Source organism: Dermatophagoides pteronyssinus, unplaced genomic scaffold (assembly GCF_027571235.1).
Source record: "Dermatophagoides pteronyssinus isolate colony J.1.1.1.1 unplaced genomic scaffold, Derpt_VIB-CSIC_2022.12 sq0009, whole genome shotgun sequence".
NCBI classification, from domain to species: domain Eukaryota; kingdom Metazoa; phylum Arthropoda; class Arachnida; order Sarcoptiformes; family Pyroglyphidae; genus Dermatophagoides; species Dermatophagoides pteronyssinus.
Window position 1 is genome coordinate 21,399 of NW_027461533.1, and position 19,220 is coordinate 40,618.

Below are 19,220 nucleotides of genomic sequence, written 5' to 3' on the forward strand. Positions count from 1 at the left end.
CTGTAATCGCTATAGATGCAATAAAATAAAAATGGTGGTAGAGTCACTAGAAAACGATGCCGATATAATTGATGCAAAGATTTTTGTAGAATACTTTGCTTTACTTTTAAAGTCGATTCCATATGATCAACATCGAGATCGAACAGTGAAAAAAATGACCTAGCCTCCAACATTTTCCAATAAAGTTTCTCGTTTTAATGATTGAAAAAATTTCCGGAAAATTTTTTTTTGAAAAAATTATTTTTTATTTGATTAAAGGCTGAAATTGAGATTTTTTTTACAAAACTGATTTTTTTAAAAATAAAATAAAAACTCAATCATTGTCACTGTCTTCATTCCAATCTTTAAGCTTGGCTCCGGTCATAAAATCATCGGCTAATACGGGCCATTTTTTCTTCGAACCTGGATTATTCTTCGCTTTCTGTATTTTGCAGATCAAAAATTGATTAATTCTTTTTTCAAAAAAAAAAAAAAAAAAACAAAAAAAACAAAACAAACAAACAAACAAACCTTCAAGTTGGTTTTGGTTATTCGTTCATCTTGCATCTCTTTTTCGCTAAATTCGGTCAGAACTTTGGTTCTTTTACTTTCCGAACTACCAGCTTCTTCTAGTTTGTGTTTGAGGATTCTTTGCTTTTCGCGAACAACATTGAATAATTGTACAACACCTTTGGTAGCGATGAGAGTTAGATTTTTTTCCTTTTCCCGATCTTCATCCAATGGTTTCGATATCCAAGTTTGCACATTTGGATGATTAGTTTTTCGTTGAATGGTATTGTCTTTTGCCTGTCTTTTCTGTCGGTTTTGATTTTGATCCTCTTTTTTCATCGGTCGACCTTGAGAATCAACAAAATCGATATCATTATCGGTTGTTTGTTCATTGTCGTTCGATAATGATGATGTATTTTCTTTTTTGGCTTTTGATAAAATTTTCAAATTTTTATTTTTATTCAAAATGGAATTGACTACAAAAGCAAATGCTGGATTAGTATTGGTCATGATGATTCATTTGATGGATGAATATTTTTCATTGATAACTTGATTTACTGACAAATTGAAAATAAATTATTTTTGAAAAAGTTCAAAACAAACAAGCATGGTTTTGAGTGCCAAAATACATTTCATCATTTTTCACAATCACAGATGGCGCAAAATTCAAATACATTATTCAAAATGTATATTTTTTTGCGCTATCCATTTGCGCATGTTCGATTCGAATACGCGGTTTTTTTCAGCTTTTTCGTTAGCCCCAACACAAATCCGTTGAACAAAGTTTCGAATTCAGTAATCATTTTAATTTTGCTTTTGCTAACAATCAAGTCGACAAAAATTTTTGTTTTTCCAATTTCGCATTTCATCATCATCTCGATTGTGTGCATTACCCATAGATCAACGAATTTGAATTTGTTCGCTTGAACTTACCATTCTTTGACGATATATTTAATTTGACCGAAATTTCGATTATGGATGATTTTCTCAGTAATCGACCGCCGCTCAAGGTTCGTTTCAATCTTTTGCCCTTATCACATTATCATTTTTTTAGTTTTGACAAAGCAAGAAGGGTTAAAAATAAAAGTACTTTTCATATAGAACATATCTTTTAGCATCAGCATGGTGCCTGGTGATAATTGGTAGATGACCATCTTGATCGATAATTTTCAATGTTTCTAGCTTGTATAGTAAATTTACTCGCATAATAATAATTCTGATGGAATGAATCCACATCGACTAATTCAATTGATCAAATCACAAGATGTTATCGAGTTATTTAGTTTGTCAACGACGATTATTGCAGCCTAAATATTTTCATCAGTTTCTTTGCAGACACGTTGTAATAGCTAATGATTGATTTTCCAATAATAATTGTTTTTCTTTTGTTGACAGGCCTTGAATAGTCAGAATGAAAAAAAACGTGACATCGAGGAGATATATCAGAAAAAAAGTCAATTGGAACACATTTTGTTGCGTCCAGATACCTATATTGGTTCGGTGGAAAAAGAAACCAAGGTATGTAATAATTATTGATTGACAATTGATATACAATTGATTGCATTTCATCATCGAATAGCAAATGTGGGTATATGATAGCCAAAGAGGAATGGTATTGCGTGATGTTTGCTATGTGCCCGGATTGTATAAAATTTTCGACGAAATTCTCGTCAATGCTGCTGACAATAAAATTCGTGACCCGAAAATGAGCTGTATCCGTATCGATATCAATAGCGAAGATAATGAAATAAGTGTCTACAATAATGGCCGTGGTATACCTGTTGTCATACATAAAGATGAAAAACTTTACGTTCCCTCATTGATTTTCGGTCATTTACTAACATCATCCAATTATAATGATTCTGACAAAAAAGTTGTCGGTGGTCGTAATGGTTATGGTGCTAAACTGTGTAATATTTTCAGCACCATGTTCAAAATTGAAACTTCATCTCGCGAATATAATAACTGCTTCACCCAAGTATGGAAAGATAATATGAAAGTTACTGAAGAGCCAATCATACGACCAGCCAAAGGTGAAGATTTTACTCGTGTAACATTCAAACCGGACTTGAAAAAATTCAAAATGTCACATTTGGATAAGGATATTGTCGATTTGTTAAGCCGTCGAGCATATGATGTTGCCGGTTCATCGAAGGGAGTAAAAGTTTTTCTTAACGGTGAATGTCTTCCTGTTCGTGGATTTCAAAGCTACATCAATTTGTTCATCAAGGATAAAGAAGACGAAAATAATGAACCATTGAAATTGGCACATGAAGTTGTTAATGATCGATGGGAAATTGGCATAGCATTAAGTGATAAAGGTTTCCAGCAGATTAGCTTTGTCAACAGTATTGCTACAACACGTGGTGGTAAACATGTTGATCACGTTGCCGATCAAATCATTGCTAAATTGATCGAAAATGTGAAGAAAAAGAGTGGAAAATCGAAAGTAGATCTTAAACCACATCAGATACGTAATCATTTATGGATTTTTGTCAATTGTCTTATCGAAAATCCCACATTCGATTCGCAAACAAAAGAGACAATGACATTGCAAAGTAAAAATTTTGGTTCCAAATGCACCCCAAGTGAAAAATTTTTCCAATCCACCATGAAAATTGGTATTGTCGATTCGATTCTCACCTGGATTCGTTTCAAACAGCAAACCGAAATGGATAAAAAGTTGAGTTCGAAAAAGATCAATAAACTGAAAGGTATACCCAAATTGGAGGATGCCAATGATGCTGGCACGAAAAATTCGCTGGACTGCACATTGATCTTGACCGAAGGTGATTCGGCCAAATCATTAGTTATCGCTGGCTTCGGTGTTGTTGGCCGTGATAAATTCGGTGTGTTTCCATTGCGTGGTAAAATGTTGAATGTACGTGAGGCAACTCATAAACAAATCATGGAGAACGCCGAGATTAATAGTCTGGTGAAAATTCTTGGTCTGCAATACAAGAAAAAGTATAACACCATTGAAGATCTGAAAACACTTCGATATGGTAAATTGATGATCATGACCGATCAGGATCAGGATGGTTCTCATATCAAAGGATTGCTCATCAATTTTATCCATTTCAATTGGCCATCTTTGATCAAATTGAATTTTCTCGAAGAATTCATCACACCCATTGTAAAGGTTACCAAAGGCAGTTTCAAACGAGCATTCTATTCGTTACCCGAATTCGAAGAATGGAAGCAGGAAACACCAAACTATAGAACATACAAGATAAAATACTACAAAGGTATTATTTTTTCATTGCAAATGTACTCTTTGATTGATAATTTGTCCAATCGATAGGTTTGGGTACTTCCACATCGGAAGAGGCAAAGGAGTATTTTTCCGACATGAAACGTCATCGTATCAAATTCCGTTATGACGATGATGGTGATGATAAAGCAGTCGAATTGGCATTCAGCAAAAAAATGGTCGAAGCTAGAAAAGATTGGCTAACATCCGGCATGGAAGAACGTCGACGACGACGTGAAAATGGTGAAAAAGAAATCTATCTCTATGAACACAATACACATGAAGTGACCTATAAAGATTTCATCAACAAAGAATTGATTCTCTTCTCCAATATGGATAACGAACGTTCCATACCATCGTTGGTTGATGGATTCAAGCCTGGCCAGCGTAAAGTGATCTATACTTGCTTTAAGCGTAATGATAAACGTGAAGTTAAAGTTGCACAATTGGCTGGATCGGTTGGTGAATTGAGTGCCTATCATCACGGTGAAATGTCATTGATGTCGACCATTATCAATTTGGCGCAGAATTTTGTTGGAAGTAATAATATTAATCTGCTAGAACCGCATGGTCAATTTGGTACCAGACTTCAAGGTGGTAAAGATGCGGCTAGTCCTCGTTACATTTTCACAATGTTGAGTCCATTGGCGAGAAAATTATTTCCACCATTGGATGATCCATTATTGGCTCATCTCTATGACGACAATCTTCGAATCGAACCGGAATACTATGTTCCAATTATTCCGATGGTTTTGGTGAATGGTGCCGAAGGTATTGGTACTGGTTGGAGCACTAAAGTTCCCAATTATGATCCACGAGCCATTGTCGATAATATTAAACGGATGATTCGCAATGAAGAACCTGTTGAAATGAATCCATGGTACAAAGGTTTTAGAGGTACTGTAGTCAAAGTAGATCCAATGAAATATGTTATCAATGGCGAAGTTGCCATATTGGATGAACGTACTATTGAAATTACCGAATTACCAGTGCGTACCTGGACACAAGTATATAAGGAATCCATTTTGGAGCCCATGTTACATGGCACAGAAAAAAGTCCAGCCCTTATCAACGATTACAAAGAATATCATACCGATACTACCATCAAGTATGTGTTGTATAATGATTGATTTGTTGTTAATTTTTTTCATTGTCCATAGATTTCTAGTACAAATGAATGAAAGTTCATTGGAAAAAGTGATGCGCGAAGGAATTCACAAAGAATTTCGATTACAAACGTCCATGTCTATTTCATCGATGGTTTTGTTCGATAAGAATGGCATTATCCGACGATACGAGTCGTCTTTGGATATCTTACGAGAATTTTTCCCAGTTCGTCTGGATTTTTATGTTCGACGAAAGAAATACTATGAAGGTATGCTTGAAGCTGAGGCATTGAAACTTGAAAATCAAGCTCGTTTCATTCTGGAGAAAAATGATAAGAAAATCATCATGGAAAACATCAAGAAGAAGGAATTTCTCAAAGTTTTGCTCGAACGAAAATATGATTCGGATCCAGTGAAAGCTTGGCGTAAAAAATATAATATCGATCAAAATGATACTGAATCAGCCAACAATGACAACGATGAAGAAGTCGACGAACAAGAAACAGAAGAAGAGAAAAAATATGATTATGACTATCTCATCGATATGACCATGCGAACCATGTTGAGAGAAAATGTTCAAGAATTGTTGAAAAAACGTGATGCCAAAAAATCTGAACTTGAAGATCTGAAGCGTTCAACACCGCAAATGCTATGGGAAAGAGATTTGGATTCATTCGTCGAAGAATTGGATCGGGTTGAAAAAATGGAACGGGAAACTGCAATGAAAGGTATTAAGCCAAAAAAATCGGCCAAAATCACTGCAAAAGGGTTGAAACTTACAAACATTGCCGACATCTATAAACCAAGTGAACAGGCTGATCGTATTGAACCGAAAATCGATTTTGAAAAATATCAGCCCAAAAAAGAGAAAAAAGAACGGGTTAAAAAGTCCACCAATTCAAACAAAGATAAGAAAAAGGATAATCAATCTGATGATGGAAAATCTCCCGAAAATCAAAAAACAATTACGGCCATGCTTGGAGCTGTTGCTGCTGCAGTTGCTAAAACTGATAAAAAATCAAATGCCCAAAGTGATGAAGATGATGATGATGATGTGGTGGAAATAAAGCCTAAACAGCCTGCCAACAAGTTGAAACTTAAACAGACGACAATCAATTTTGGTAAAGCAAAAGATACCAAGTTGAAAACATTTGAAACTAAACAATCCTCGTCGGTAAGTTATTTGTTGATTGTCTCTAACAAAATTGATTATTGATTAATTTGAATAGACCAATAACGATAAACGAAAATCTGATGAATTCGATGACGAAGTTATTGAAAAACCGAAAAAAACCACTGCCAATAAAAAACACAAATTCATCATATCGAGCGATGAGGACGAGGATTCTTTACAAGAATTGCCAACACCGTCACCCAAGCCATCACTCCGTGCTCGTAGAGTAACGAATTACAAACAAATATTGGATAATGATGATGATTCAGAAGATGATTATGATGATGGCGACGATGATGACACTGTTTTGTCGGATGATTTAATTGATATTGATGATTAACATTAGCAATTGATTCACTTTTTTAAAATAATAAAAGCAATTTTTCTAATAATCGATCCAGTGCCATCTTCCGGTGGACATCTTTTTCTTCCAACATTATTACCGGCAATTATCATTGACCATTAACTGCAAAACTGAACCAGCCAAGCCGAAATTGCAAGGCAAGGAAAAAGCAGTCATAACGTCAGTGTTTGATGAATGATCATGATGATGAATGATGGCATTTCGATAGAGAATGTGTATGGCGTTTTTTCCTTTGGTTGCAATCAATCAGCCAACCAGAAAAAATATATTTTTTAGGTTGCCTCAAAACATCATTAACCGAGATGTAGACAGTGAGAGAGGAGAGAAAGAGAGAATTCTCTCTTTTTACGCTTACATCTCTGCTATATATATCGTCGTCGTCGGTCGAGATCGGTCGTCGTGGTAGCAAGTTTCTTGATTATCGTCGTAATCAGTATATGCAGAGTGCGGTGTGAACGAGTCAGGATTTTAGCCAACTTGTCGAAATTTTCAAGTTTCAACTGAGAACGAGAAAATAACGAAAACAACAACAAAAACCATTACTAAAAATTGTTTCATATAGCAACAAACCGAATGCCACAAGTCAAATAATTGATTTTTAATCTTTTAAAATTTTAGTTTTGTGAAAAGCATCACTGGAAAAGAATTTGTCCTAAATTGTTGTTGTTGTTGGTGATTGTTATCATCATCATCATTATCGAAATGTGATCGTTGAGTCAAACAAACAAGCATTTTTGTTTTTTGTTCTGTTTGGATATCGACAATTTGTGGGCAACTTAATTAAAAATCATTCATTCAAACACAATGGACGAATTTATCGGCCTTTCTACAGGTAATATTTGCATATGGTAATTTGAATTGACATTAATCTGAATTCATATGAAAGACGAAAGTCTTATGTCAAATTCCAACTCAAGTCTAAGTGTAATTGGTGTTGGTGGATTATCAGGCGAAAACGGCATTATGAACGGTCTTGCTAATGATCGTTGTTGTAATATGAATCAAATATTCATACGTATGGCTGAAATGGAAAAAAAATTGGCCGACCAGTGCGATGAAATTGTTTGTTTGAAAAGTACATTGGCCGATGTATTACGACGATTGAATCAACTCGAAGGACGTGGTATGTTTTGTTATTGTTGTTTTGTTTTGAAATGCAATTTGCCGTTTTTTCGTTGAAATAAAGCAATCGTAACAACATCATATCATCATTTATCACCGACTAGTCATCATCAGCAGAATAATGGCAAAAATATTTTCAATAACAACAATCGTGGCAATATGTTTCGTGCTAAAAATTTGTCATCCTTATCATCGAATGGTACAAATAATTCATTACAATCAAGCAATAATAACAATGATCAAATGACATTCAATACTCGTCGTTATCCATCATCTACCTCATTACATTATGACCACACATCAACGCCACAATCCATCAATAATCACCATCAACATTATCGTTCGATATCGTCGATGAATCATTCGAAATCATTGATGAGAATGAATTCCGGTTCGAACCTGAAATCTATGAAACGATGGTCAGCCAGCCAGGACATACGTTTTCAATCGATTGATCCCAATATCAAGTATGTGCTTTCAAGATTCATTTTATTGCTTTGTTTACCTTTCTTTTCTCATTCTATCCGCAGCAATCAAAAGGATTTCTTCTACAATCAAGGTATTCAATTTTTGCAATTTTATTTACTTTGATTTACTCATATTGAAATTTCTTTCCACCCACACACAATAGTGGAAGGAGTGATAAAATATAATATTTGTGATCGACAAATACAAATCCATATACCTACAGATTTATTGCAAACATATACCATTAAGAATGTAACCAGTCCACCATTACAACGATTGAAATTGGAATGGGCGTAAGTTATTTGTTTGTTTTGTTTGATTGATGGATTATTCTCTCTGTGATTTGACATTTCCAAAACCATAGATATGGCTATAGAGGACGTGATTGTCGACACAATCTATACCTGTTACCGACAGGCGAAATCGTCTATTTTTTGGCAGCAGTTGTTGTCCTGTATAATATTGATGATCAAATTCAACGTCATTACAATGGCCACACCAATGAAATACGTTGTCTGACTGTACATCCTAATAAACTGTTAATTGCAACTGGACAAAGTATTAGTCATGATTGGTAAGAATTGTTTTGTTGTTTGAAGTTCTATTCTATTTTTCAATATCGATTGATTTAGTCGATTGGAAAAAAGGCCACATGTTCGAATATGGGATTCGGTCAGCCTGAACACTCTGCATATATTGGGACAACAGAATGGTGAATTTGATCGTGGCATTAGTTGTATAACGTTTTCCAAATTGGATGGCGGAAATCTTCTATGTGTGGTGGATGAATCCAATGATCATTTACTGTCATTATGGGAATGGCATAAAGGAATGAATGGACATAAAATATCGGAAGCAAAGTCAACATGTGATCCAGTATTGGCTGCAGAATTTCATCCGATTGAAAAAAATTTATTAATCACTATTGGCAAAGGCCATATTCATTTCTGGGATATCGAAGGTGGTTCATTAGCCAAAAAAATTGGATCATTCGAGGTATGGGGATTTGTTGTTGTTTTTTGTGTGATTGAATTGGGTTATCATTTTGCTTGCTCATAACAATGACAGAAACAAGATAAACCAAAATATATTCTCTGTATGACGTTCAATGATGTTGGTGAACTATTAACCGGTGATTCGAATGGTAATATTATCATATGGCAGCCAAATACTGGCCGTATACAGCGAACTATTTATGATGCGCACGATGGTTCTATATTTGATATTTGTGCATTGAAAGATGGTACCATTGTTACCGGCGGCGGTAAAGATAAAAAAATTATCGAATGGAATGCCAATATGAATCGTACTGGCCGAGAAGCAAAGGTTTGTTTTTCACCTTTTTTCGATTAGTTTATTGAATTTGCAATTTTGAAAAGCTGCCCGATCAATACGGTGGTGTGCGAACGTTGACTACCGGTAAAGGATCAATGTTGATTGTCGGTACAACGAAAAATTGTATTCTACAAGGAACAATGTCATTGAATTTTTCATTGGTTATTCAGGTAAAATACTTAGTTTATAAGTTGAAAAGTGATTAATTATCTTTAATGAAAAATTAGGGTCATACTGATGAGTTGAATGCATTGGCCATACATCCCACACAGAATCAATTCATAACAGGTGGTTATGATAAAAATATTCATCTTTGGGACACCATGTCTCATTTGGTTGTATGGAGTAAAGATATTGGCGAGGCAGTTCATTCATCATCATTTTCTCCTGATGGCAGTATTCTAATTTTGAGTACCACCACCAATGGACGTTGGATGGTGTTGGATTCGACTACACGACAACTAATATCAATGCATAACGATGGTTCAGATTTGATTGAAAGCATTAAATTTTCGCCAAATGGACGTTATGTTGCACTTGCATCTCGTGATAATAATATCTATGTTTATCAAGTTAGTGAGGAATATCGCAAATTCAATCGAATTGGCCGTTGCTCTGGTCATACATCTTACGTAATCAGTATAGGTAATGATTTGATAAGTGTAAAAAAGTCTAAATTAATCAATCGATTGGGCCAAACTAGATTGGGATACATCCAATACCTATATACAAACAACATCCATTCTGTTCGAGCATCTTTATTGGAATGCCTCGATTTGTCGACAATTGAACAATGTGTCGATAGCACGTGATCTAGAATTTGCTACACACAATTCAATGATTGGTTTCAATGTGTTTGGTATTTGGCCGGATAATAATCTATCGATAGGTCCATTCATCAGCAGCACTGATCGTTCGAATAATAGCAAACTATTGATTACCGGTGATGATATTGGTCGTTTGAATCTATTTTCTTATCCATCTTGTCAGCCAAAATGTTTACATCATTCATATTCCGGTCATACTGCTACCATACAGACTGTGAGATTTTTAGCCGACGATAGCCGTGTCATTTCGATTGGTGGTAAAGATTCAGCCATTCTACAATGGTCCGTTTCATAAAAAATATTTTACATCATTTTTTTTGCTAAAAGTAAAAATTATTTATTCATTTTTGATATAATACATTTTAATCAATAAAATCACTCAATTGACATTATTCATTTATGATCATCATCATCGATTGGTTCATAACCGGTTTCAATTTTTTGTTTGAATTTAAGATATTGATATTTACGATTGAAATGTTGAGTCCATTGTTGGGGACATTCGGTTTCGAACAATGTCTTCAATTTTTGACATTCAGTCGGTATTTCATCACTAGCATTTTTTTGATGGCCATCATAATGTTGATCTAAACATGACCAGAATTGATCACGAGCTGAATAACACTTTAAACGCTGTTCTTTTCGTGGAAATGACATGATCTTGCTGTTGTTGTCGCTACTGGAAACTATTGTGTAAATTGATTCGATGTTTTGTTTTTTCAAGGTTTTGCGAAAAGATTTTTCGTAAACCAATCAGCTAAATACGGAATTATCACATGTTTTTCGACCGGGCTGTTGTTGTTGTTCGATAACGACATTGGTGAACGTAACTGAAAACGGCATTTTTTGCTGCTTGAAATCAGCATCATTCAATTCAATGTAAATATCGAATCGAATTGAAAGTTGATTTTTTTTCTATTTCTGCTGCTAATTGGCGTTATAAACAGTTTTTCTTCTGCCAAATTAGTTGTTATTTTAGCAGATCAGCATTTTTCCATCCAACCAATTATCAATGCTGCTGATGTGTGTTTAAATCATTATCACTATCACTCATATCATTCATACATTTTGCTAATGGCCATGTAATGCTATTAGGACAGCCTACCATTCAATAATAATTTGCTTGATATGATATTGATGATGATCATCAAAAATAATAATCAACGATACCATCGTACTAGTCATGATTGATTTCATTCATTTATTTGTTTTGATTGATTGATTATCGAATTATTATCAAGAGAAAGAAAAAACCAATGATCTTTTTACTGTTCACCAAACTGTATCAGGTTCCAAATCATCATTATTACATTACATTTGAACTTTGATTTATCTTGAACGGATGAATTGAATTACCAGCGATAGAAACAAAACGACCAACGATTGGATTTTGAATTTTGTTTTCCAACCAAGCAAAAATAATCAATCCAATTTGGCGTCCTGATTTCTTTTTCATTTTTTCTCGATTTGTCTTCCTCCATTCATCGGTGAATGTTATGAATTAATTTGAATTATATTACTTGAATTCAATGAATGCTAATTCTTTAGCAGTCAAACAATCGAATCAGACTTTTGTTGTTCTAAACAACACTCTTTTAAGAAACAAAACGAAAATTGCTATTTTGAGCAAACAAAACACAAAATGGCTTCTATATTCAATTATAAATATTTGAATTATAATCATCTTAAAGGATTCGAAAATTATGTGGTATGTATGCTTTGCTTTGTTTTCATTTTTTTTCATTCAATCTCCACCCGAACAGTATAGTTCAAAAGATACTAGTCCATTGAGCAAATATGTTATGCATCCATTTTGGAACACGGTTGTTAAGGTATGCATCATTGATTGATTGATTTGCATTTTTAATTAAAATTTTCCAAAGCTTGTTCCAATGTGGTTGGCGCCAAATGTTCTCACTTTTGTTGGTTTTCTCATGACAGCCGCAAATGGTTTATTGCTGAGTGTATATGATCCGGAATTTTATGCATCAAGTGATTCGCATCCACAATCCGCGCCAATACCGGGTTGGGTTTGGATTGTTTGTGCTGTGTTTCATTTTGTTGCCCATACCTTGGATGGTATTGATGGTAAACATGCACGGCGTACCCGCTCATCTGGTCCATTGGGTGAACTAATGGATCATGGGATGGATAGTTGGACAGCATTTTTCATACCATTCTGTATTTATTCCATATTTGGCCGTGCCGATTATTCAAAATCGCCATATGCAATGCATTTTATATTCTGGACAATATACATCACCTTTTATTTATCACACTGGGAAAAATATAATACCGGCATACTTTACCTGCCGTGGAGTTATGATGCATCACAAATAGCATTATTTCTGCTCTATATCATTACCTTCAGTCATGGTCATCAATTCTGGAAATTTACCGTGCCCATTCTCAATCTTACATCTGGCGAACTGTTCGAAGCTATTTCTTATGGTAATTTTTCAGCCAAAAATAGTTTTGATTTGTAATGAAAATGTTCTTTTTCTTTGATTATGACCAGTCACCAGTTTTTTATTATCAATACCGATAGCATTCTATAATGTTTATACATGTCAAACACCTAAGCAGAAGACGTTTTATCAATCATTTCGTCCATTAATATCCTTGATCGGCTTGTTTCTGATATCAACACTATGGGCAACATTTTCCCCCATGAATATTATTGACGTTGATCCCAGAACTTTCTATTTTATGGTGGGAACGGTTTTCTCAAATATTGCTGTAAGTTTAACATGGAAAACATTCGATAAAAGTAATTAATGAAAGTTGTTGTTGCTAACAGTGTCGTTTGATAGTAAGTCAAATGTCATCGACAAAATGTGATTTAATCAATTGGTTTTTATATCCATTATTGCTATCGACATTATGTGCAATATTTGGTTCGATTAGTGATCAACAAGAACTGCGTTTGCTTCGTATAAATGCCATTATTTATACCGTACTGCATTTACACTATGCCATTTGTATCGTTCGACAAATGTGTCATCATTTTGGTATCTATTGTTTTTCGTTGGATAAACCTGATCAGACAATCAAATCCCCTGAACAGGAAAATCTAGGTAAAATTGTTGATGATTATAAATCTAAATTAAATTGATCAATGACAGATGAATATTGAATGATGATGATCATCATAAAATTTTTGAATGTATAATTTTTTTGCTTCTTTCCGTTTGCTTTTTATGGTTTTGAGAATGCCTATTTTTTCCACTTGAATTTTTTCAAATCAGATGCTCATTATTTTGTTTGAAATTTTTAATTAATTTTTTCACATATTTTACATTTTCACTTTACAATTTTGTTGTTTTTATTTCCTATATTTTCTTACAACTACACATTATTATTATTTTTTCAAATTAAAAAAAATTAAACTTTTTGAAGAACGATGACCGAATTCCCCTTTTACTTCTGCATTACTTTTCTCTATCGCATCAATTTTTTCTTTTCTTGGAATTCAAAATTTTAAAATAATTTTTCCATTTTTTTTCTTCTTTTTCGATTCAATAGTTTAAGATTTCTTTGGTCCGGTTGTTTGTTTGTTTTGAGAAGAAAAAGTGTTTGGTTTTTGAGATTTTCCAAATGAGATTACCCGTAAACGCACGCCTTTCTTTCGACTATTTTGACTTGAATTGTTTTTGGCCAAAAAACAAAAATTCGAATGAATTTCTTGTTCCAGAACGCACACATCTATCTATTCATCATATCCTTATGTAATTTCATCCTTCTCCCCACAAATAAAATCGCACAATTTTTTGCTAATTAATAAAAAAAATTTAATTTGCAAAACGAAAATTCTCTTCTTTTCTTTTCAATGGGAACACAAAATAGAAAAAAGAAAAGATTTTAATTTTCCAATTTAAATCCTAATGATAAGCCATCCACTATTTTGGATATAAAGGTATTTTATTACAAACACACGCTAATGATGATGGTAATGATAATGATAAATGTCTATCATAATCATGATAATCATGATGGTCCAAGTTTACTTTCGTTTATGTTTCAGCAAATGGCCATCAACGATCATTTTACATTTTCATCAACCATCATCATCTGAAAACAAACAAGCAGAAGCATGGCTGAATGTCGTCGAACAAAACAAGCGCGCCATTTTCATAACACAACATTCAAGCAAGAAAGAAAAAAACTATCATCACCATCGACGACCACCACAAACAAAACATATGCACATTTGAGAGAATTATCGATGGCCTTGAGATTTTAATAAATTTTTTCAAAGAAAAAATCTATACAACTACACACCGATGACGATCAACGAACGATCATGATGATACACGGCGGCTTGTGAAGCAACAGCACGCAGATGCTGATTGATATAGTTTTTGTTATTGCCTGTTAAGATGATCCAGATTTTTTTATGATAATGATTTGAAGCCGCTACAAAAAAATGACGACGACGACAAACAACAACGAAATGAACTTTTAATATTTTCAATTTTATAAAAATTTTGGAGAAAAAAATCGAATTCAAATTCCGTAGGTAGACCTTGTCGACGAAAAAAAATTAAATTAACCCAAATATGAATTCGATCGAACGTTTGTAATTTTTTTTTGTATCATCATTTCTGAATGACTCCACAGAAATTTCTTTTGTTGCTGAATTCTTCTCTGCTTCTGATTCGCACATTCTTTGCCCTGTGTTCGCTTTTTCATTCGGGATCCACTTTTTTCGTCCCGGATTTTGAATTGGAAATTTCTGCTGAATTGGCTAATCATAACTCCGTTCGATTCGGTGGTGTGATGTGGTTTTGTTCATTGATTTCGGGTAATGTTTGATTGATTGAAAATGAAAGTGATATTCATTATTAAAATTCTTTTATTAGGTGAAATCTTTTGCTTTGAACAAAAAATGTTGCACAACTGATTGCCATCATATGGTTGATTATGCTAGAATTTTGGCTGATTGATTTTCGTTTATCAACAAGAAAAAATGATGAATATTGTTATGGATGATAATAATGGTGATGAACTTCAAAATATTTGTCATTCTAATTCGAATACATTATTGACCACAACAACAACAATACCAACGTCGGATACTGATAAAATTAATGATAATTCATCACATCCACCAGTAGATTCAACAACAACATCAACCGATTCATCATCATCATATCAGATTGATAAACGAAAAAACAACACCAACAATAGCCGAAAAAGACCAATCAAGTATCGTGCAACTAAACGACCCGAATCCGAACGGAGATTTCAATGCGATCAATGTGAAAGTAGGTGTTTTTGTCTGAATTTCAATTTTTTGAATTGAATCCAATTTTCTCGTTTAAGGTCGATTTTTTACCCAAAAAGATGTCAAACGACATATGGTTGTACATACTGGTGTTCGAAATTTTCCATGTCCATTCTGTAAGCAAAGGTTTGGTAGAAAAGATCATCTAGTGCGACATGCGAAAAAAAGTCATGATCAAGATACACGATCGTGTAAACGACGAAATACAACCACAACCAGTGACAATTCTACTGTTCAAACCGAAACACCGGCAACATCAACGACATCATCGTCGACTTTGACGAAAAAATCAACCAAAAAAGCTTCGACGGGTAGGAAAAATTCGAAACCAAAACAACAACTACGGGATAATTATCAAACAACACAACCAAATAATTATTCGACTGCCTTGATTTCTACCTCTTCATCCTCATCATCAACAACAATCAACAATTTACAAGTGAATCTTATTTACTTTAACAATCGTGATTCCACTACCTCATCATCATCATCACCAACAACAACAATGCCATATGGAACAAGATCATTATCGAATGATAATAATAATCATCCGCTAATTAACATGTTTACTCATTCTACCTCAACAATGCCAGTCGGGTCATCACCAAACAAAATTATCTACGATGATATTGTCAGTGCTGCTGCTGATAATTCAGTCCCAATCATAACAACAACAACACCACCATCATCAACAAGAAATAATTATAATAACAATCATTCGGTCCATTTTGATAATAATTATTCACAACAACAACAGCAATATTGTTCACCACCGCAGCAAGATTACACTAATTTAGATTTCAATTCTGCAACCATTTCAAACATCACCACCACAGCTGTCAATTATCATGCTGATAATGCAACGGCATCAGGTTTACAGCAATGTTTCCCAATATCTCAATCCAAGACAGCAGCATTGAATCCGAATTTCTCGATCAATCAAACTGATACCCCATTTTGTTTGCCATCACTTTCTAATTTCAAACAACCAACTACATTATCATCTTCGTTGAGAAATTGTCGACCCCATTCACATCCACATCAGCTACCACCTCTCCTTCCCCCTCCGCCCATTCTTCAACCTTCTCATCATCATCATCATAATCAACATCTCAATTCACATGTTCAACATCATCATGATAGCTCAAATCAATCTACGGGTCATACTATTGAATCATCCTCTTCGGTTAATTTTAATCCGATCGGTGAATCGATTTATAACCAACCTCAATCTCAACAACAAACGGCAACACAAATTAGTTTAAATAACAATTTTTCATCTACCTCAAATCCTATTCAATCATTGTTGATTGATGAAACTATCACTCAGGGACAATATCATCATCAGCATCAAGCTCATCATCATCTCCACCATCATCATCATCACCAGCAACAACAACAACATCATCATCATCATCGTGATCCATCATCATTCGATTCGATTTAAATTGTCGTTGTTGAATTTGATTTATAAAAATAGGATTGGAAAAGAATTGTTTCAAACAAAATCCCGGTTAACACAAACTTGTCTCAATTATTGATTACCTCATCATTATGTTTCTATTATTATTTCTATTTTCTATACAAACATACAAATCAACCCGGTTTCTCGTTTTTTAATCTAAATTTTTATTTTCACATCAATTACAAATCACATCAAACATTGTTGGAAAATTGTTTGTCTGCCTTTCTCCGTTTACTTTGTTGAAGAAAAATTATTATTGAAACAAAACAAAAAACTACTACCTCTGTTCAGCATGCAAAATTTATCACTAGTCTTTTAATGAAAATGGTGAAAACACAACCCGGTGCTTTAACTAAATTATCTCTTGATATGTTTTACATTCAACCACAACCATGCCTGAAATGTTTAAAACTGACTGTTGTTATTGACTTGATAAGCAAAACAGACATTATTTCAAATTCTTTATTTTGTTTATTGAAAATTTATCATTTTTTCCAATATTCTCCACACCACAAATGATTGTTTTTTCTCCCAAATTGTTTCATTATCTTATTAATAAAATTATTATTTTAATTTCATTGGAATTTATTGATAAATGTCGTTTCGCTTCGATAATATGGCTTCATCATTATCGAACGTTTTGTTGCATTGGTGGATTGTTTATCATTTGCACAGCCAACACCATAATGATGATAAAGTTTTCTGGATGATTTTAAATGGCCATTATTCGAGTCGACAATCAGTCTTTTACCATTTTTAAGTGTTATTAAATCATCAATATCATAGTTATTCATGATTAGAAAATTATCTTGCAACTGTTCATTAGCTTGTTGTCGGAGGTGGTGCTGATGACCATGATGTGGATGGCTTTGAATTGTGGATGAGTCAAGTATCGATGATGTTGATGAACATTTTCTATCTGGTTTGATCATATTTTTATTAAAATTTGTTGGGGAATTATCATGACAGAGATTATGGTGATTATCGATGGTAATTGCATCGATTTCATCATAATGTTGAAGATAATTACATGGCGATACTGTTGATGAATTGGAATCCACTTTAATTTTAGATGTCTGTGGATGATGATCGTCAGAAATGACACCCAATTCTCGCAGTTGTTGTTGTCGTATATCATCGAAATAGTCCTTTCAATAGAAAAAATGATTAAATTCACAATTTCAACAAAGCAGAATAATATCATACCGGTACTAGAAATCGTTTAATCTCGAACAATGCTTGGCTGATACGTTGATAGGCTTCAGGTGCCGATGCAATAGCTGTTATTTCCACATGTAGATTTTCATTCAGATGTGAATATTTTGGATCATTCGTTTCTCTTAGTTCTTGTTCCTGATTGATTTCATTAATTAATCGATTAATATAGCCAAAATAACCTTTGCTTACTTTTTGTTTATTTTTCATTGATCCTCGACCGAAAATGGCCATCTTTGTCTGTGTTTTTTCCTGTAACCATTTTAGCGAATTTCCTTTTGGTCCAAGTAATTTGCCAACAAAATTATACTGAAAAAGCAAATTAAAATTTTCAATCTTTTCACTAATTGAAACACATACATTTGGATGATCATCAATTGGAACCATTACTTTCACCTGTAAACGAATGATTTCGCCTTTGTGGACATCTAATGTTGCGATTGGTAAATTTTGCTGAATCCTTCTGTTATTACTATAGTTACGATTTACTATATGATCACAATTAGCGATAGTAGTGGTTTGTGAATCATTAGTCGATGATGATGTATCCGAATCATCAATATGAATGCTATTATTATGAGCCATAATGATCTATCATCATCAAATTGAATAAACAATCAAAAAGGAAAATTAGTTGTCACAACAAATAAAAAACTAATTAGGTTTTGTTTTGTTTGTTTATTGACCAAACTGAAATTTTTCAATGTTGCAATTTCAACTTACTTTCGAAAAATTCACAAAGTTTTCTTGAAAAAAATCCACACACACACAGGAAGTAGTAGATCGATCCACCAATCAATCAATCAATTGAAAATTATTCACAGAAAAAAATGATGATTCCAACACTACAAATGTTGTTTTGATGATGACAATGAAAGCAATGAAATTTCCCAAAACGGGCAATCTATTTTTCATTCACTCTCTTCAATTTAATGCAAACTTGTTTGTGTGACAACACTGAAACGAAATGAATTGGTTTGATCATCAGTTTTTTGTTAATTTCAAATAACAATTCAAACGCAAACAAACAAAGAAACAAAATGAAAATGAATCGAAATTTGGAAAAAGAGAAAAAGAGAATGTGCACCACATGAATGAACGAATCGAATCGAATG

The 19,220-nt window shown here is 33.7% G+C and overlaps 7 protein-coding genes across 11 annotated transcripts; 4 read left to right on the forward strand and 3 right to left on the reverse strand.

The window, feature by feature from the left end:
- Nucleotides 1-234: 234 nt before the first annotated feature.
- Nucleotides 235-1,157, reverse strand: LOC113795859 (RRP15-like protein). Its single transcript, XM_027346087.2, has 2 exons — nucleotides 511-1,157; nucleotides 235-421 (listed from the first exon to the last, which is right to left on the reverse strand). Exons 1-2 carry the CDS (start codon nucleotides 997-999, stop codon nucleotides 314-316), a joined length of 597 nt encoding a protein of 198 aa, XP_027201888.2. The 5' UTR covers nucleotides 1,000-1,157; the 3' UTR covers nucleotides 235-313.
- A 195-nt stretch (nucleotides 1,158-1,352) lies between these two features.
- LOC113795861 (cytochrome c oxidase assembly factor 6 homolog) lies at nucleotides 1,353-11,032 on the reverse strand. Its single transcript, XM_075821321.1, has one exon. The coding sequence runs from the start codon at nucleotides 10,793-10,795 to the stop codon at nucleotides 10,532-10,534; it is 264 nt and encodes an 87-aa protein (XP_075677436.1). The 5' UTR covers nucleotides 10,796-11,032; the 3' UTR covers nucleotides 1,353-10,531.
- Nucleotides 1,358-6,414, forward strand: LOC113795844 (DNA topoisomerase 2-alpha-like). 3 transcript variants are annotated; one of them, XM_075821317.1, is made up of 6 exons: nucleotides 1,358-1,499; nucleotides 1,885-2,007; nucleotides 2,069-3,737; nucleotides 3,794-4,850; nucleotides 4,903-6,022; nucleotides 6,078-6,414. In XM_075821317.1, the coding sequence occupies exons 1-6, from the start codon at nucleotides 1,464-1,466 to the stop codon at nucleotides 6,360-6,362; spliced, it is 4,290 nt and encodes a 1,429-aa protein (XP_075677432.1). In that variant the 5' UTR covers nucleotides 1,358-1,463; the 3' UTR covers nucleotides 6,363-6,414. The 3 variants fall into 3 exon arrangements, with proteins under 3 accessions (XP_075677432.1, XP_075677431.1, XP_027201869.2); XM_075821316.1 differs by lacking the exon at nucleotides 1,358-1,499 and adding an exon at nucleotides 1,689-1,828; XM_027346068.2 differs by lacking the exon at nucleotides 1,358-1,499 and adding an exon at nucleotides 1,693-1,831.
- Nucleotides 6,708-10,534, forward strand: LOC113795846 (echinoderm microtubule-associated protein-like 2). Its single transcript, XM_027346070.2, has 11 exons — nucleotides 6,708-7,218; nucleotides 7,273-7,509; nucleotides 7,573-7,975; nucleotides 8,039-8,067; nucleotides 8,140-8,269; nucleotides 8,341-8,550; nucleotides 8,609-8,972; nucleotides 9,045-9,302; nucleotides 9,356-9,481; nucleotides 9,539-9,956; nucleotides 10,015-10,534. Exons 1-11 carry the CDS (start codon nucleotides 7,191-7,193, stop codon nucleotides 10,431-10,433), a joined length of 2,622 nt encoding a protein of 873 aa, XP_027201871.2. The 5' UTR covers nucleotides 6,708-7,190; the 3' UTR covers nucleotides 10,434-10,534.
- A 346-nt stretch (nucleotides 11,033-11,378) lies between the features above and the next one.
- Nucleotides 11,379-13,916, forward strand: LOC113795852 (ethanolaminephosphotransferase 1). 2 transcript variants are annotated; one of them, XM_075821320.1, is made up of 6 exons: nucleotides 11,379-11,846; nucleotides 11,902-11,970; nucleotides 12,022-12,589; nucleotides 12,657-12,877; nucleotides 12,939-13,215; nucleotides 13,664-13,916. In XM_075821320.1, the coding sequence occupies exons 1-6, from the start codon at nucleotides 11,781-11,783 to the stop codon at nucleotides 13,666-13,668; spliced, it is 1,206 nt and encodes a 401-aa protein (XP_075677435.1). In that variant the 5' UTR covers nucleotides 11,379-11,780; the 3' UTR covers nucleotides 13,669-13,916. The 2 variants fall into 2 exon arrangements, with proteins under 2 accessions (XP_075677435.1, XP_027201879.2); XM_027346078.2 differs by lacking the exon at nucleotides 13,664-13,916 and having other exon boundaries at nucleotides 12,939-13,295.
- A 213-nt stretch (nucleotides 13,917-14,129) lies between these two features.
- On the forward strand, nucleotides 14,130-17,468 carry LOC113795849 (uncharacterized). Its single transcript, XM_075821319.1, has 4 exons — nucleotides 14,130-14,653; nucleotides 14,759-14,942; nucleotides 15,001-15,405; nucleotides 15,464-17,468. The coding sequence occupies exons 3-4, from the start codon at nucleotides 15,108-15,110 to the stop codon at nucleotides 16,870-16,872; spliced, it is 1,707 nt and encodes a 568-aa protein (XP_075677434.1). The 5' UTR covers nucleotides 14,130-14,653; nucleotides 14,759-14,942; nucleotides 15,001-15,107; the 3' UTR covers nucleotides 16,873-17,468.
- LOC113795855 (uncharacterized) lies at nucleotides 17,345-19,121 on the reverse strand. Of its 2 annotated transcripts, XM_027346081.2 has the most exons (6): nucleotides 18,829-19,121; nucleotides 18,466-18,696; nucleotides 18,298-18,414; nucleotides 18,097-18,243; nucleotides 17,921-18,038; nucleotides 17,345-17,809 (listed from the first exon to the last, which is right to left on the reverse strand). In XM_027346081.2, exons 2-6 carry the CDS (start codon nucleotides 18,688-18,690, stop codon nucleotides 17,466-17,468), a joined length of 951 nt encoding a protein of 316 aa, XP_027201882.2. In that variant the 5' UTR covers nucleotides 18,691-18,696; nucleotides 18,829-19,121; the 3' UTR covers nucleotides 17,345-17,465. The 2 variants fall into 2 exon arrangements, with proteins under 2 accessions (XP_027201882.2, XP_027201881.2); XM_027346080.2 differs by having other exon boundaries at nucleotides 17,345-18,038; nucleotides 18,829-19,120.
- Between the last annotated feature and the right edge of the window lie 99 nt (nucleotides 19,122-19,220).